This window comes from Pseudorasbora parva, chromosome 25 (assembly GCF_024679245.1).
Source record: "Pseudorasbora parva isolate DD20220531a chromosome 25, ASM2467924v1, whole genome shotgun sequence".
Lineage (NCBI taxonomy): Eukaryota > Metazoa > Chordata > Actinopteri > Cypriniformes > Gobionidae > Pseudorasbora > Pseudorasbora parva.
This window is the reverse complement of record NC_090196.1, coordinates 27,360,242-27,378,627: the sequence shown is the minus strand read 5'-3', so window position 1 is coordinate 27,378,627 and position 18,386 is coordinate 27,360,242. Positions and strand designations below refer to the sequence as shown.

Genomic DNA, 18,386 nt, shown 5'->3' with positions numbered 1-18,386 from the left:
CCCTTTCATGGAAACGTTATTTCCTGGTGGCTGTGGCTTTTTCAGCAGGATAATGCTCCTGCCACAAAGTAAAAATGCTTCAGGGATGGTTTCAGAAGCACAATGAGTTTGAGGTGTTGACTTGAACTCCAAATTCCCCACATCTCAATCTAATCGAGCATCTGTGGAATGTGTTGGAAATACAAGTCACATCCATCGAGGCCCCACCTAGCAACTTACAGGACTTAAAGGATCTGCTGCTAACATCTTGGTGCCAGCACACCTTCAGGGATCTAGTGGAGTCCATACCTTGACGGGTACCTGTTGTTACTATTCTACAGTTTAACATGAGAGTTTGTTTCATGTATCAGATTAGCCTAACATTTTATTTCTAAAAACATAGATTTTTATGGCCGCTGACTAATTTATGGACTGATAAAAAGAGAAAATAATTAATAATTTGAAAAGATTAAAAAATTTTAATAGCCTACCTACGTCAACAAAAATTAATGAAGAATTTTAAACCGGTCCAGTGTTCAGGTGTCTGTTCAGTGCATATTTAACGCATTAGCTTAATTAAACATTCCATTTCAGAAAACTTGTAATACATAACAATTGTCTTAATTTAGTACTGTGATAATAAATGAGTATAAATTAAATGTCACTGCATTTACCATAGTATAATTTACACACACGTTCTGATTATTTTGACGGTGCCATAAAAAAAAACATCTTGATGAGATAACGATGGCATTCTCGGCTATTGCGATTGGTTCATCATGATCAGCGCTGAAAAAAGTAACGTATTTCTCGTGACCCCTTCCGTCTGCGTTGCTTTAGTTGAGGTCTGATGAATATTTTACAACTGAATATTAAGAATGAAAAACATTTAATACATTTAACATTGAACTTAAATACACTGGATAGATAAAAAAATAATAATAATAATTATGTAGACCCATAGTGCTTACAACGTTCGGGCCGCATAGCCCCGCCCATTTAGGTTCTACGCCAATCGTTATCATATGGGTGGAGAGACAAATGAATATCACGTAAGGGCCCAGGTTCAAGTACAAAGAGCAAACCATTACCAGCCTTAATAGATAACATCCATTTTGATAGTTCGGTGGTTTGGATCCACAGAGTTTTTGTTTTGCGTTTTGTGTGTAATTCAAGAGCTGAATAATGGCAGACAGAGAAAAGGCGACGGATCAGATGAAGCTGTGGAAGGAGGGTCGCGGCTCTCAGGTCTGCTGCACACAGTTTATTTACTGAACAATAAGTTCAAATAAGTGTTTATTAAAATGCGTTCTCGGTGTTTTTTTAATGGTTTATTGCAGACTGAGAAATTGTGCCGAAGGTCGCAAAGCTGTTATGTTCAAACTCGAATGGATTTGATTATATATTCGGGGTTTAATGTGCAAAAAGTCTCTAAACAACACGGAACCTTTAAATATCCGACTGATCTAAAATAGAGAACGTTACGTTACTTGTCATGTCTGTAGTGACAAAAAAATGCATAATCTCGCTGCATGCAACCGTTTTAAGACCATTTTAATCATGTATGCATCACTTGTCTTGCATTAATGCAGTAGATACTGTCTAAAATTGTATACTTTTCGTATTGGAAAATAGCATCCTTTGCGGTCTTTTTTGTTTTTTTTTGCATGTGGATTGTTTTGGATTTGTAATGGTTTGCGAGTGAAGATGCACAACAGAAATAAGGTTCATTACATAATTTCAAGTTAAATGTTTTCGTAGTTGAAGTGGGCCGACGACATGGAAGACGGTTAAGCCCCCGCCTCATCCTACTCCTCTCTAACGCGATTGGTCAATAACACGATTGACACCTTGGTCAGCGAATCACATTTAATAACGCCTGTCATGTTGTGAAAGAATTGTTACATACTATATATTCATTGTTATTTATATTATATTTGATTATTATATTTGCATACATACGTATATTTTTTATATAATGTATATTCAGTCTTAAAGGGACTTTAAAATTTAGGCCCCTTTCCTTTTATTTATTTAACGAGGACACGGTAGTTGAACTTTAACCAGATAAGCACTAAGCAGATAAATAACTGTTATGGTTATTTAATCACCGTTTTCAGGTCAGATGCCTATACAATAATATTTATTTTGCCAGTTTAGTTTTATTAAATTTGATTGACACACCTCAAATGTATTCATACAGTATTCAATTAATAATCATAAAATGAGTATTATTTGAGTTTGATAAATAAGATGATTTAGTTTGTTTAGATGTTTTTTTATTTGACCCAGTTTTGCCATTCGGTCTCATTTCTCAGCGGCCAGATGTCCTGACCACTGGAGCCGGAGTCCCGGTTGGGGACAAGCTGAACTCGATGACGGCGGGTGCGCGTGGGCCACTGCTGGTCCAGGATGTGGTGTTTACTGATGAAATGGCCCACTTTGACCGAGAGCGGATACCAGAGAGAGTCGTGCACGCTAAAGGAGCAGGTGAGTGTGAATAAATACATGCAGAGATGTATTAAATTAAGAACATTTGCTGACCCCAAACTTTTGAACTGTAGTATGAGGCTGAAAACCATGCTGAAATTTGATTGGCTTATAAGAGCTGTGCTCTGATTGGATGGACAATATCGGGACACTTCAGAGCTTGTGTGATGAAATCACAATACTGAATTTTTTCTCGGTCTCTTCGCAGGAGCGTTCGGCTACTTCGAAGTGACCCATGACATCACACGCTATTGTAAAGCCAAAGTGTTCGAGCATGTGGGAAAGACGACACCCATCGCTGTTCGCTTTTCCACTGTGGGTACGTTTTTGAATGGATATTATAATGGCTCTTCTAGTGACATCTGGACTCTGTATTAATGATTTTGTTGGGATTAGAAATGCCAGGAAGTAATGTCGAAACAGAAGTCGTGGCGCTCGGGTGTCTGAAATGGAGCCAAATGGTTTTGTAAGAGGGAAAAGAGCACATGCAGAAACAGTGTGAACAGGGCACACTCTTGCTCGCTAGCCTACTTTAAGTAAAAAGTACTTCTGTTGTCCTTTAATAAATGTGTATTTGTATGTTTGTAGCTGGCGAGTCTGGGTCGGCAGATACAGTGCGTGATCCTCGAGGATTCGCAGTGAAGTTCTACACCGATGAGGGCAACTGGGATCTCACTGGAAATAACACCCCGATCTTCTTTATCAGGGATGCGCTTCTGGTGAGAGACACAATCCACACACACTCTGTGAATCCATTAAGTCCCAATATTAACAGAATACCTGTGTTAACTGTGTTTGTAGTTTCCGTCCTTCATCCACTCTCAGAAACGAAATCCGCAGACTCACCTGAAGGATCCGGATATGGTTTGGGATTTCTGGGGTTTGCGTCCTGAAGCAATGCATCAGGTACGGCTGCTGAAGCCGCCGGTCACTTTCGTGTTTTCACGTTAGTGCAGAAAGTCTCACTCGAGTTGATTTTGTGTGTATGTGCAGGTGTCTTTCCTGTTCAGCGATCGGGGGATTCCAGATGGCTACCGTCATATGAACGGATACGGATCGCACACTTTCAAACTGGTCAACGCTCAGGGGCAGCCGGTGTACTGCAAGTTCCACTTCAAGGTATTTCCTGTTTGTTAGTGATTGTGTGTAAAATCTGCAGATTGAATTTTGAAAATCACAGCCAATAAGCACAAACTTGAGCTTTAATTAGGGCTAGACCAGGGGTCTCAAACTCAATTTACCTGGGGGCCGGTGGAGGTAGAGTCTGGGTCTGCATCAAGTATTCCACAAAAAAAGTGGAATCTTTTTTTAAATGCAGCCTATAGAAATTAAATCATGATGTAATAATGAAATGATGAATGAATTTTATTTTATTTAAAATAATAGACTAATTCAAAGCAAGGCTGTAACTAGGGTTGCCACCTTCAGTACAGAAAAATAAGGGACGCCTGCCGCAGTGGTGGCCACACACCTCGGGGCCACGATGACCACAGTCCTGATGCTGTTCCAGTGCAGTGGTCGTATATCATAACTTAAAACATGTTTTCATAATTTGTATATTAAGATTGATACCAATGGACATTATAATAGGATATCTGCTATTGAAATCAGTGTGAACAGATGCACTCAGTATAATACACAGCTATGACAATAAAAAACAAACTCAGCTGCTGTAACCTAGAGGGGAGTAGGATAAGAAATTGCTAATTAACTCGAGTAATTTTATAGTGTTGTGATATATATATATATATATATATATATATATATATATATATATATATATATATATATATATCTATATATATCTTATCTCTTATTAAAGTAATGCTTGTGTCTGACTGTACAACTTAACCTTAATAAACAAATCATACCATAACATCATTAATGTAGCCTACATTGTTAACATTATTTCTTAATAGGCAGCATATGAAATCTAACGTTATCAATCAAAAAATTGAGGTGATAAAAAAAAAACATTACACTATCTGCCTCAGGAGATGCTTGAGGTATGAAGAACTGTGCGACAGTGCTTTGATTTCGGTGAGCTCTTGCATTTCGTGAATGTTGCTCTCCCGTTGCATGCTGTCTCACATCTGACAGGCCACCGTGCGCCACTGAAAACACTCGCCGACAAATTGTACAATTGGCTTGGTATTCATTGCCGCTGAAACTTTGCAGCCAAGTATTTAATTCTTCCGACTCTCGTCTGTACCTCTGCATCCGCTTGCGTTTCTGCTCTGAAACTTTTACAGCTGGACGCGGGGAGGTATTTGGATCTGCCTCCGCCATCGTTTCAAATGGATTCTGCCCGTATAGAAAAGAACCTATACCTCTTCTGACTCTGATTGGCCGTGATTCACGGCCCGTGAACCTGAAACAAACCAATCAAACAAACCAACGACGGCAGCGACCCAATTCGGGGCAGAATAGGACGTGTCTTCACACAATGCGGGTGGACCTATGTAAAATACGGGACAAATCGCGTCCCGTATTGCTTTGATACGGGACGCGTCATTTTTCCTCAAAATATGGGACGATTCCGTATTTCACGGGACGGGTGGCAACCCTAGCTGTAACCATGTCTTGAACATTTGGAGGGGGGACCTTTTTTATATTTATAAAATGTTAAAAAACAGAAAAGTGAACGCATTCTAGGTCTAATTCTAGTTGGGAAATAATCCTTGTGGGACTATTTGCATAAAAAATATATTATTAGTCCCGAGATTCTTCGCATTAGTGAATAAATGCATAAATCCCGCTATTATTATTTGAGTTCCCCAGTGATCTAGAGGAAGTTTAAAAAAAAGAATCTAATTCAAATTTTGCCGACATTGAGCGATTGATTTACACGCTCGTCTGTGTGTGAAGGCTGTGTGCATGAGCCAAAAGAGAAGGCCATCTCAATAGTTTTGACATTGACAATCGCTGTTACACCATATTAGTTTCGACTGTCTGATCAGCCTTACATTCTTTTCCTGTCAATCACACAGTGTCAACCAATTATACTGCATGAAGGAGGGCTGAGTCAACACACACACACACACACACACACACACACACACACACTCGCAAAAAGTGAGGCGGCTTGCATTTCTGAAAATAAAAGCGTGGTAAGCGTGGCACTCGCAATGACTCAGCAAAAAGATGCGTTTCAGAACAACGCATGGGCTGCACTAACACTAAACTTTGATGTCAAGTAGTGGACCACAAAATGCTCGCACCCTGTGAGTTTGAGACCCATGGACGGGGTAGATGGTGAAATAGAAATCCCAATATTTTTTCCATATCATTTGATATCGATATTTAGACCCATTTTTCTCAGCCTCTGTCATGAACTTCACACAAAAATGGGAAACGCTGCTGGAGTTTCGAAGTCGTCATCTGATTAGTTAAATTCTACAGGATTTCTGGGAGACGTGTTCGCGTTCTTAACATAGACTGTAAAAAAATATGGACGTAGTGTCCGTGACGTCACCCATAGGATTCCGATAAGCCGTTCTGAAGCTTAAAGTAGGGGCGAGCTGGGCGTTGCCATCTTGTGAGCGAGTCAACGCGTGTCACTCCCGGATAACAGAAAATGGGCAAAAAGGCGGGATGTGCGCGGAGCTGAGGTGACGCAATAACTATAGACGGCGGATAAATGGCTATCCACTTGTAACCACGCCCTTAATTATGCAGAACCTTAAGGCTTTATATAACGTAAACGAATGAGTTATAAAAAAATTCACCCCCCTCAGAGTTGTCATGAAGATCAAAATTAGCCATATAAGCCAAAAACACAATTTGTACCAGGCTGTAAACATGTTTTTTCCTGCTTTAAAGTTGAGAATTTTAACATGGGGCTCAATGAGATTCTGCTCCCTTCTGGAGCCTGTCCCTAGTGGCCAGTTGAGGAATTACAGTTTACATAACTTCCGTATTGGCTTCAAGAGAGATCGCGGGAGGTTGCCGCTTGGTTCTTAAACAGTCCTCCTGGAAACAAAGCCAAACCCCCTCATAGAAAAAGAAAGCTGTGTTTACAACTGTGACAATGGGCGCATACGATCAACTAAACACTAAAAGCTGGATTTTCAAAAGAATGTGAAGCTTGAGGCTCTACTGTTGCATGGTCTTGAGTAAATAATCTATTAGATGCACACCGGTCTGTTAATCTAGGGACATCGACTTACATTTCCAGTCTTCTAAACATGCAAGGAACAAAACAAACTCTGATTGGTTGCCTTTCATGCCAGTCAGATGGCCTCTGGTTGGCCCTTGACCAAGGAAAGCTCGTTCACCCATCAGGCTGAAAGCCTGGCTTTGCTAGATAAGGGCCCTTATGAAATATTTCTTTCCATATTCTGTTTTTTTTTCTTCTGAATTCTGTCTTGTGATATACAGTGGATCAAAAAGTATTTAGTCAGCCACAAATTGTGCAAGTTTTCCCACTTAAAAAGATGAGAGGCCTGTAATTTTCATCATAGGTACACTTCAACTATGAGGCAGAATGAGAAAACAAATCCAGAAAATCACATTGTCTGATTTTTAAAGAATTTATGTGCAAATTATGGTGGAAAATAAGAATTTGGTCAATAACAAAAGTTAATCTCAATACTTTGTTATATACCCTTTATTGGCAATGACAGAGCAGAGGTCAGACGTTTTCTGCAAGTTGCCACAAGGCTTTTACACACCGTTGCTGGTAGTTTAGCCCATGCAGATCTCCTCTAAAGCAGTGATGTTTTGGGACTGTCGCTGGGCAAGACGGATTTTCAAAGATTTTCTGTGAGGTTGAGATCTGGAGACTCCAGGACCTTGAAATGCTTCTTAAAAAGCCACTCCTTTGTTGCCCGGGCGGTGTGTTTGGGATCATTGTCATAATCAAGGGAAATTATCAGTGCTCTTGTATGTCTTCCATTTTCTAATAACTGCTCGCAGAGTTGATTTCTTCACACCAAGCTGCTTACCTATTGCAGATTCAGTCTTCTCAGCCTGGTACAGGTCTATAATTTTGTTTCTGGTGTCCTTTGACAGCTCTTTGGTCTTGGCCATAGTGGAGTAAAGAAGTTGTTAAAGGTCTGTGAGAGCCAGAAATCTTGCTTTTTTTTGTAGGTGACCAAATACTTATTTTCCATCATAATTTGCAAATAAATTCTTTAAAGAACTCTGATTAAAAATGTAATTTAATTTAAATATAACAGTAAATTTACACAAAAAAAACCAACAACAAAAAAACTGAATTTGTTTACTATACAAGTTAAACCATGGATAAAAAATATTTGGGTTATTTCATTTGGTTAATAATAGCCAATGTTATCTTCTAATAAATTATACTTGCTGAATACTTTGATATATTTTATGATCCTTATTAATAATATTATTTCATGTTTATTTCGATTGAAAAACATTTACTATGATTAACAAGACTATTATTTTTATTCGTAGTCGTAGTATAGGTAATGACATTTTTAAAATTATCATGTACAATTAAGAGATGTAATAGATCACTTGTTGTGTTTCAGACTGATCAGGGCATTAAGAATTTGACTGTTGAAGAAGCAGATCGTCTTGCATCCACCGACCCAGATTACTCCATCAGAGATCTGTACAACGCCATCTCCAACGGCAACTTCCCATCCTGGACCTTCTACATCCAGGTCATGACCTTTGAGCAGGCGGAGAACTGGAGGTGGAATCCATTTGATTTGACTAAGGTACCCTCATCCCAGAATGCACCTCAAGACACTTTACCACACCACACGACCGTCAAGCACTAGACATGCAGACGCTTCTACACACATTTGTGAAAGAATGGGTCTCTCTCAGGAGATCAGTGAACTCAAACGTGGTACCGTGATAGGTTGCCACCTGAGCAATAAGTCCATTCCTGAAACTACTTCACTACTAAATATTCAACAGTCAGCTGTTAGTTGGATTATAACAAAGTGGAAGCAATTGGGAAACAACAGCAACTTAGCTAGCGGGGTCAGCGCATGCTGAGGGTCACAGTGTGCAGAAGTCACCAACTTTCTGCAGAGGCAATAGCTACACATCTACAAACTTCATGTGGTCTTCAGATGAGCTCAAGAACAGTGTGTTGAGAGCTTCATGGAATGGGTTTCCATGGCCAAGCTGCTCATCCAAGCCTTACATCACCAAGTGCAATGCAAAACGTGGGATGAGGTGGTGTAAAGCAAGCCGCGACTGACTCTAGAGCAGTGGAGACATGTTCTCTGGAGTGACCAATCACACTTCTATGTCTGGCAATCCCATGGACGAGTCTGGGTTTGGCGGTTACCAGGAGTCAGGTGGAGGGGGGAGTATGGTATTAAACCCTACGGATTAAGAAATGAATGTCACAAAAGTTCATGTGCATGTAAAGGAGGTCGTCACAAAACTTTTGCCAGTATAGTGTATATGGCCATTCTGATGTCTGGACCTTTATCTCTCAGGTCTGGTCCCATAAGGACTTCCCTTTGATTCCTGTGGGACGCTTTGTGTTGAACCGAAACCCTGTGAACTACTTCGCTGAGGTGGAGCAGCTGGCATTCGATCCCAGCAACATGCCGCCCGGAATTGAGCCCAGCCCGGACAAGATGCTGCAGGTTCGTTTTTTTACTACTACATTAACCTATAAGCATCATAGCTAGACACATTTCATAGGTTCGTTTGAACGTATGATGCATAAAAAGATGCTTGTTCACTATTTTGTCCTTGAGCAAGGCACTTAAGCTCTGGTTACTTGTAATAAGCATCCTGTAAATCACTTTGGATTAAAGCGTCAATGACTAATGACTAATTGCTAGACTGACTAAATGCTGCAATTACTCAATTCTTTTGCCACAGGGGCGTCTTTTCTCTTACCCAGACACACATCGGCATCGGCTCGGAGCGAATTACCTCCAACTGCCCGTCAACTGCCCCTACCGCACCCGTGTGGCAAACTACCAGAGAGACGGTCCCATGTGCATGTACGACAACCTGGGTAAGTTGCACATGCACCATGCATTTAAAGGAGAAATGTGCACAGCAGAAAAAAAAACCTCATGTCACATCCTGGGTTTGGTTTTAGGATTAGTCTCTTAAGAGTGACTCAGATTTAACTACGCAACATCAGTCTGGAATGGTGAATCAGGAAATGTGACCAAATGCATTGAATGTTGTTGTGGCAATGAAATCTGTATTGAAATGGTAAGCAGTTCCTGTCCGGTCTTTTAGGGGGAGCTCCTAACTACTACCCCAACAGCTTCAGTGGTCCTGAGACCCAGCCGTGCTTCATGGAGTCCAAGTGTCAGGTGTCTCCTGATGTGGGCCGATATAACAGCGCGGACGATGACAATGAGACTCAGGTATGTTGGCGATCGCGTGCATCTGTGTACAGATAATCACACGTATGATGAGTTATAATATTTCGTTCTGCAGGTGCGCACGTTCTTCACCGAGGTGCTGAACGAAGCCGAGCGAGAGCGTCTGTGTCAGAATATGGCCGGTCATCTGAAAGGAGCTCAACTGTTCATTCAGAAACGCGTGGTATGATCTTTCATTTTTGGCTGTTTGAGAAATTATTTTATATTATATTATATTATATTATATTATATTATATTATATTATATTATATTATATTATATTATATTATATTATATTATATTATATTATATTATATTATATTATATATGCGCACACACACACACAAGTTTGGACACATTACTATTTTTAATGTTTTTGAAAGAAGTTTCTTCTGCTCATCAAGCCTGCATTTATTTGATCAAAAATACAGAAAAAAATTTATATTATGATATATTACAATTTAAAATAATTTGTTTTCAATTTATTATACTTTAAATGATCATTTATTTCTGTGATCAAAGCTGAATTTTCAGGATTATTCCTCCAGTCTTCAGTGATCATGATCCTTCAGAAATCATTCTCATATGAGGATTCATTTTCAAAGCTGGAATCAGTTCTTCTGCTTAATATTTTTTCATAACCTGTGATACTTTTTTATAATACTTTGGTGAATAAAAAAAAAAAGCAAATGTTTTAAAAATATAAATCTTTTGTAACAACAATATACACTACTGGTCAGTAATTTGGGGTCAATCATTTATTTTCTTTCTTCTTTTTTTTAAATCAATAATTTTATTCAGCAAGGATGTGTTAAATTGATAAAAATGTATAGTAAATTAGATTTATTTATCCTTTTTATTTTATTTCTTTTATTTATTTATTATTTGAAAATATGCCTTTATTTTGAATAAATGCAGTTCTTTTGAACCTTTTATTCATCAAATAATTAGGCAGCAGAACTGTTTCCAACACTAATAATAAATCAGAATATGAGAATGATTTCTGAAGGATAATGAGACACTGAAGACTGGAGTAACCATCCTGAAAATTCAGCTTTGATCACAGAAATAAATGATAATTTAAAGTATAATAAATTGAAAACCAAATATTTTAAATTTTAATAATACTTCAAAATGTTAAAAAAAAAAAAATCTGTATTTTTGATCAAATAAATGCAGGCTTGATGAGCAGAAGAAACTTCTTTCAAAAACGATATATATATATATATATATATATATATATATATATATATATATATATATATATATATATATATATATATATTATATATGTATGTATGTATGTATGTATGTATGTATATGTTACTCTCATGCAAACTATTCAAAATAGAAGCTATTGAGGAACATGAAAGGAAAAAAAGGCATGATTCCAGATCATTCAGATGTTGTTTTGTTGTGATTTTGAAGGTGCAAAACCTGATGGCCATTCACCCCGATTATGGGACTCGTGTTCAAACTCTCCTGGATCAATACAACACTGAAGGGAAAAAGGTAAAACACATTTGATCCGTCTCGCACACATTCATGTCTGATGTTTTAGCGTGCATAACTAAAAATAAAACCATAAAAAAGTAACTTGAAATAAAATGAAAAACTAGCTTGATGTGCTAAAATAACTGAAACAAAAATGAAAACTATATGCTTATATATAATATCAAATTAAAAACAAATAATATAAAAATAAAAACTCATTAAAGGATAGTTCACCCAGAAATGAAAATGTGATGTTTATCTGCAAAAATCTGAAGATTTTTAACTCCAGCCATTGCTCGTGCAATGCATGTCATTGGGGTGTATCTATATGAGAGTAAAAAACACACAGACATACGAATCAATATTAAACCCTGTGGCTCGTGGTGACCGATTAATGTCTGGTTTCTTGCTGAAACTGATCATTTTGTGTCTTAAGACATTAAAGTGTTGCCATGAGCCAGACATTCGTATGTCTGTGTGTTTTTTACTCTCATATAAATACACCCCATTGACATGCATTATACGATGCATGGTTGAGTTGGTTGAGTTAAAAATCTTCATTTGAGTTTTACTGAAGAAACAAACATATACACATACTGGATGCCCTGGGGGTAAGCAGATAAACATCACATTTTCATTTTTGGGTGAACTATCCCTTTAAAAATGTAAAATATTAATAATATCTACAATATTTTAGTTACACTGATGTTTATATTATTATTTTCTTGTCTTTGTTTCTCCAGAACACTATTCATGTTTATAGTCGCGGTGGAGCGTCTGCTGTGGCTGCAGCCTCTAAGATGTGATTTAAAAGTGCCGCCCCTTTATATACACACACACACACACACACACACACACACACACATCCTTTCATTCTCTTATAGAGTGTGATATAGAGTCATGATGCTTAACTCATTCCTTGTGTGCTGTAGAAATGCAGACATCATATCTAACATGGCCAATTTGCAACACTGATTTCACAATCATGATTTATGCCATTAAACCAAATGTGGGCCTTTGATGCATACGCAAGTTTGAGCTAATCCAAACTAAATCAGTCAATATATTTCTGCATTTTGATTGTGTGCGAAATGTAGAATAGCCAAAAATAATCTGCGAATGAATAAATGATTTTAATATAAAGAATGCTTTAGATTTTCTTTATCTTGGCTACTCATGCAGTTTAAAGCTGAATAGGAGAAATGATCTCTCTCCGTCCCTTTTGCCTTAACTGAACATAAATCAGTTGTGTTAACAAGAATGTAATGGCTTTTGTCATTTTTGTAATGAATAAATCAGAATATTTGATCTCTATGACTTGAGTTGTTGATTCATTTGAAATTTCTCTTTTTGCTTTTCCAAAGTCTGAATCTCCAGGAAATTCACAAAAAAATAATCTTCTTTGTCATACCTTTTAAATGTTATTCTTGCAAGCAGGGGCGTAGCACCAAATTTTGGGCCCTGGGTACAAACCATCTTGCTGGGCCCCCGTACCATGTATGTGTATGTATAGAAAACTGACTTCTAAGGCCCCCCCCCTGCCTCGGGCCCTGGTTACTCAGTACCCTTTATCCCCCCAGTCCAACGCCCCTGCTTGGATCAACAATACCTTTGACAAAGGAAAAGAATAGTTTGTTTTTAATTAAAAGGTTCCAAACTTTCAGCTAATGCAATTTTTGAGTGAACTTCTCCTTTAAATCCTTTGCTCTTTCCACTAGGAGGCGCCATTTTCTTCCACAGATAGTTTGTGGTGACCAAAATAAAGTGTGCGTCTCAATCAGCTCCCTGGTACAGTAGTAAGGGCACTAATCAGGGAGTCCGCCCATTGACTTATGTCCTGATCAGTGCCCTGACTGCTGAACCAGGGAGCTGATTGAGACGCACCCAAAGAAACTTCACCTGAGTGATTAAAAGAAAAAGTTCATTTGTAGCACGCATGCTTCCTTGACATTTGGTGCTCCAGGAAGTTTGCAGGTTTGTGTCTGGCTTGTCCCGTCCCTAATTCTATCCCTCCAAAGAAAGGAGTCTATCTGTAGACTCTTTTCTAATAAAATGGGCAAAAGGTCCTTAAATACCCATAAAAAATAAGAAATCTTAGTTAACATTTTTAAAATAGTAAAAATGTATAAGTATTTGTTCAAATTTTATTTTCCTTTTAGGTATTTTGGTTAATTTATTTCATATTTTTAAAAATAGTTTTAATTGTGCGCTTTTTTTTTTTTTTAACCAAACCTAGAGATTTTCTTGAAATGGCTACATGTATAGAAGCAGCACCCTGCCCTGATCTCTCCAGCAACAACCACATAATGAATGACCTCTCTCCATCGCCTGCTCTCTCTCTTTCTCTCTCTCTCTTTGACTCCACCCATCTGCAGTGCTGTATAAGTAGTGTCCTGATCTTTCTCCTCAGTAATTCCTCTTCAGATTCTTCCAGGAGTTTTTGACCCTTGACCTCCAGGGATGGATAACGCCACATACAGCTACGTGAACGACTGCACTCCGCTCACCAACTGTAAGTCCGGCCGGAAGGCTGGCGGCTCCACGGTGGTCAACATGAGCCAGGCGGGCAAGAAGCCACCGAGTGACTACCTGGTCTGGTCACTCTGTAACACTCTTTACGTCAACTTCTGCTGCCTGGGATTCATGGCTCTGATCTACTCCATTAAGGTGAGCTCCAACACCAAATGTATTTGTGTGGCTTCAGATATATTCCTGGATGTCACATGATGGACTATAAAGGTTCTTAAATGGAACCAAAAATGGCTTTACAGCCAAATGCCAAATGTACAGGTGCTTTAAACCAAAAAACCTGTCTGAAGAACCAATAATGCAACATTTAACATTTTAATCTCTTAACACCCATACAGTGATGCCATAAAAGAAAAACCTTTCCGTGAGCAGTTTTTAAACGTTTTTCCATACACTTGAAAATAAAGGTACTTTTAAACATTCATAAAACCTTTCAATTGCTCAAGAAGTTCTTTATAGTGGAAAAACTAAAAAATATTGTTCACTTAAAGGTTCTTCGGGAAACTCAAAATGGTTTCTTCGATTCCCTCTTTTGGAGCCTTTATTTTTAAAAGTGTAAAACAACCTTTTTGTGAACTGGAAAGGTTCCTTAAATATTAAAAGTTCTTCGACGTCAAAGGACCTTTCTTTTTAAGAGTCCAGAGATGGTAGGACCTAATACAAGGAACCAGTTGAAGGATATTTTTTTTTGAGTTCATCTGCTAAAACACGACAGTCCGACATCCATTTCTGTTCTGTTTTCAGGCTCGAGATCAGAAGACCTTGGGCGACATGCGTGCGGCACAGGAATGCTCAGACAAGGCGAAGTGGTACAACATCCTGGCGTCGGGCTGGAATCTGTTGGTTCCGCTGCTGCTGGTGGGTCTGCTGGTCCTGCTCCTGGTTCATCTGGGCAGCTCAGAGGGAACGTTTGATTTCTTCGGTGAAGATGGATTTCAGAGTTTCATGAAGCTCTTCAGCAGGTAGACAGAGCGACTCGAGCAATCCTCCCCACCAAAAGCTCCTGCAAATCTTCTGGACAGTTCTCTCCACTTTTCCAGCATGTTGTTTTCTCTGGCTGTGTGATGAGTTTATTATTATTTAGACTTGTTTTTTCATGATTAATGTCAATGTACTGTATATCTACCCAACAATTCTATTTTATGAAGTAAATTGGCTCAACTGTATTTAATAAAATATTTAATTTCATCAGGAGTTTTACACATGCCTATCCTTGAACAGATTTCTGTCATAAGTGGGATCAAATAATTACATTAGCGACGGTTCAGTGAAGTTTCGACAGCAAAAATGTCTTATGTTAACGGTGCTTTCAAACCAAATATCGTGGCAAGTTCATGTGACCAATGACTGGATTACAAGCAGGAAATTTCGTCTAGCAACAGTAGATGTGAATAATTGCATTAAGATGCGGTCGCGATATTTCAGCTAAATTTCGAGGTGTACTGCCAACAGTGTAGCGATTACATAAAGCACAGCTCACACAGAAGTCCCTTAATACCAACTAGCACTGCGAATTTGTGTGACCAATGATTGGATTTCGTCTGGCGATGTTAAATGTGAGCCTTTTAGTGATATTTGATTCAAAAATGTATTGTCTATTTAATGATTCACATGCATATTGTGCTAAATATCATGTTTAGTAGTAAAAACTATGATGCGGTAGGGGTGAATGCCACAAATACGGCAGAATTGGTGTAGTTTAAGTAAAAAAGGTTAATCAGAAACAACTAAATATTTCTTTTATAAATTCCCAACAAGCTTATTTGCTGGTCTCCAAGTCTGGTCGGGTTTGTCTTGGCTGGTTTTAGAGGGGTTTGTCCACTTTTCAGTTGAGGCAGGTGAGTTAAAACCAGTTCAAAAACAAAGCTTGGCCTGGGTACGAAAATCATGTTGGGCTGTTTTAAGTTAATTGGTGAAGAGCATGTTAACATGACTTTTATGCTTTCTGGGAGCTTGTATTTCAGGGAGACTGAAGGGGTGCTGTGGTTTAGTTCTCATGCGTCTCTGTAATGTTCGGCCGTGCCGCCTGTGCTTACAGCGGTGACCCCTCCCAGCTCCACTGGTATTTTTATCATTTAAATGACAGAGCTGGTTGCCAACCTTCACTCCCCTTCTATTTCAGTCAGTACACAGAGTGGACACAGATGTGCAGGGACTCGATTAAAGAGCAGTTAACACACACCCTCATGCAGACCTTCTGCCTATTTCTCATCTGTGTGGATTCTTGCTGATATCTCAATCTAGGCCACTGACTGTGGGGAACTTTGAAGGTTTCTCATATGCTATTCTGTATATTTCATCTCAGCAATAGTACATGGTACAGAAAACATCCATCGATCACTAACTGGATGGTACAATCATTAATCAAAGGGCTATGTTTACATGCAATGTATGCACTCTTTTGATAAAATGTTCTCTCTTTTTTAATAGTCTAGTTGGCAATATGCCATAATTAAAATGAAGTCAGTGGCTTAAACCTTTGGAAAGAACCCAGATGCACTCAATAGATGATAACACAAATTATATAAGAATTATACCATGAATGAAGGATGATCAGCTGATGCTTTGTTTTTTTCAATAAAGTCTAATCTTTTGGCATGTAGAATATCTTCTGAGAGATTTTTTATTATTTTTTTTGCAAAGAGGGAAAAGATTTAATTATTCTGCAACACTATCAATTATCTCTCAGAGATCTTTGGTGTTCAGATACAGATTTAAGATCTATAACAGCATCATCATGCCAGTGCTTTAATAAACATGTTAGCGTGCAATCTCAAAACATGTCAAGAACATGTAGTGTGTTTTTATTGAACTTGTAGATTGGACATTATGTATAAGCCAAATTCGATTAATCAATTTTGTTCTTTCAAATTTGATTACCACACTCATGGCAATCAAATTGCTGTCACTGGGGTGGTTTCCTAAGGTACCGTATCAGGGAAAACCCTAATGTTGTCTTTACTTAAACAAATCAAGTTATTAGTTATTACTAGTTTAGTCCAAAAACTCAAAAATATAAGTTAGTATAACTTATTAACTTACAAAATACATAAACTTAAGATTTGAATGAACTCAAAATCATAATTAAAATAGCTCACTCTGATCTTGCTTTGATGTGATTGGCCATGCCAGGAGTTCTGTCTGGGCAACAAGAGAACTAATTTACTGATTGGAGGACAATTAAAAGGCGGTCCTTTTCTGTTGCTGATTCAAATTAAGATGGAGACTTTTTCATTGTGTGCAATCTTTAAATCGGTAAGTAAAAATTTGTAAGTTACTAAACAATAATATTATGTGAACTAACTTATAACAAACATCATATCATAGCTATCAAAATCCAGTGTTCGGCACTTTGCGGACGTGAGTTTTTGTTGTAGATGTCTGTCTTTAAAAAAAAAAAAAAAAAAAAAAAAAAAAAAATTGTTGTGTATTGTGCTAATTAATTGAGATTTCTTACAGCTCTTACAGGTTTTTGGCCTTGTCTGTTCCGTTGCTTCTATTACTCTCCCCTTTTTTGTAAGTCGCTTTGGATAAAAGCGTCTGCTAAATGATTAAATGTAATGTAAATGTAACAAACCAGACTGACTTTATTTCTGTTTTAATGAAAATAATAGTTTCGTTGGAAGTCACCATGATGAATCTTTGCTTTAGTTGGGCTCTTGACCCTTGACTGTATTTTAATATAATGTTTCTCTGTCTGTTTTGTTTGTGAGACACATTTGGGAAGGAACACAAAGTCAAGAGAAAACATCAAGTTATGTTGTTTAATCATTGACGATGATAACATCATCATTTATTAGCATGTATTCCCTGATCTCATGCAGAGTCTAATGAAATATTAATACAAATTTCCATGAGGTTCTTTACTCTTGTGGTAATTGATCAATTTATTATTTTATTTTTTGTGCACAAAATGTTTAAATCTACGGCATTAGTTAGACATGCACAGACATCAAGAATCCGTGTATGAATCTCTACAATGGTGACAATTAATTTTTTTTTTTTATCCGATAAACAGATCAACTCTGAACATAAAATAAGCTACAAAAACATCAGAACAAAATAGCAAAAGTAAAAGCAAATAGTAAGAATCAAAGAAAATGTCACAATTCTGATGTATAATTTATTCATGCCGCAATGAATGCTGAAGTTTTGATTGGTTGTACCCAGCATGTTGTACTGAACTTCTGGTGTACCCAGTTTGGTGAACTTAACAATTTAAGTACAGTGAACGTGAGCACCAAGTTAAGTGAACTTAAATATACAAGTTTTGGGAGACTCCATTACTCAATTGAATTGAGGGAACTAGTTTACTCAAATCAATTGAGTTCAATCAACTTATTAGGGTTTTCAGTGTTTGTATCTTACTCACCGCTAAATAGTACATATTAGTTCCTTTTCAGTTTTGTACCATAAGGTGTACCGCAGTGACAGCAATGTACTTTTTTTTCTGACAGTGCATAATGGAGTAAGTTTCATTGTCATTAGTGTGAAACACACACGTGTGTTTGGTGTCCTATCTTTCTGGGGACTCTTCATAGGCGTAATTGTTTTTATACTGTACAAACC

General features: G+C 37.8%; 2 protein-coding genes across 2 annotated transcripts; both read left to right on the top strand.

Moving 5' to 3' along the window:
* The first annotated feature begins 1,015 nt into the window (after positions 1 to 1,015).
* cat (catalase) lies at positions 1,016 to 12,602 on the top strand. Its single transcript, XM_067437269.1, has 13 exons — positions 1,016 to 1,227; positions 2,298 to 2,469; positions 2,678 to 2,788; positions 3,058 to 3,188; positions 3,271 to 3,375; positions 3,463 to 3,588; positions 7,971 to 8,162; positions 8,901 to 9,053; positions 9,295 to 9,433; positions 9,667 to 9,797; positions 9,871 to 9,978; positions 11,223 to 11,306; positions 12,032 to 12,602. Exons 1-13 carry the CDS (start codon positions 1,165 to 1,167, stop codon positions 12,092 to 12,094), a joined length of 1,578 nt encoding a protein of 525 aa, XP_067293370.1. The 5' UTR covers positions 1,016 to 1,164; the 3' UTR covers positions 12,095 to 12,602.
* A 146-nt stretch (positions 12,603 to 12,748) lies between these two features.
* On the top strand, positions 12,749 to 15,005 carry ifitm5 (interferon induced transmembrane protein 5). The gene is made up of 2 exons (XM_067437270.1): positions 12,749 to 13,955; positions 14,562 to 15,005. The coding sequence occupies exons 1-2, from the start codon at positions 13,749 to 13,751 to the stop codon at positions 14,781 to 14,783; spliced, it is 429 nt and encodes a 142-aa protein (XP_067293371.1). The 5' UTR covers positions 12,749 to 13,748; the 3' UTR covers positions 14,784 to 15,005.
* The last annotated feature ends 3,381 nt before the right edge of the window (positions 15,006 to 18,386 follow it).

Bases quoted from the DNA above. Each gene is read 5' to 3' on its own strand.
- cat (XM_067437269.1), top strand. From the start codon at position 1,165: ATGGCAGACAGAGAAAAGGCGACGGATCAGATGAAGCTGTGGAAGGAG. The intron at 2,470-2,677 runs GTGAGTGTGAAT...GTCTCTTCGCAG, and splicing joins CGTGCACGCTAAAGGAGCAG to GAGCGTTCGGCTACTTCGAA. The intron at 9,434-9,666 runs GTAAGTTGCACA...CCGGTCTTTTAG, and splicing joins GTGCATGTACGACAACCTGG to GGGGAGCTCCTAACTACTAC.
- ifitm5 (XM_067437270.1), top strand. From the start codon at position 13,749: ATGGATAACGCCACATACAGCTACGTGAACGACTGCACTCCGCTCACC. The intron at 13,956-14,561 runs GTGAGCTCCAAC...TTCTGTTTTCAG, and splicing joins CTCTGATCTACTCCATTAAG to GCTCGAGATCAGAAGACCTT.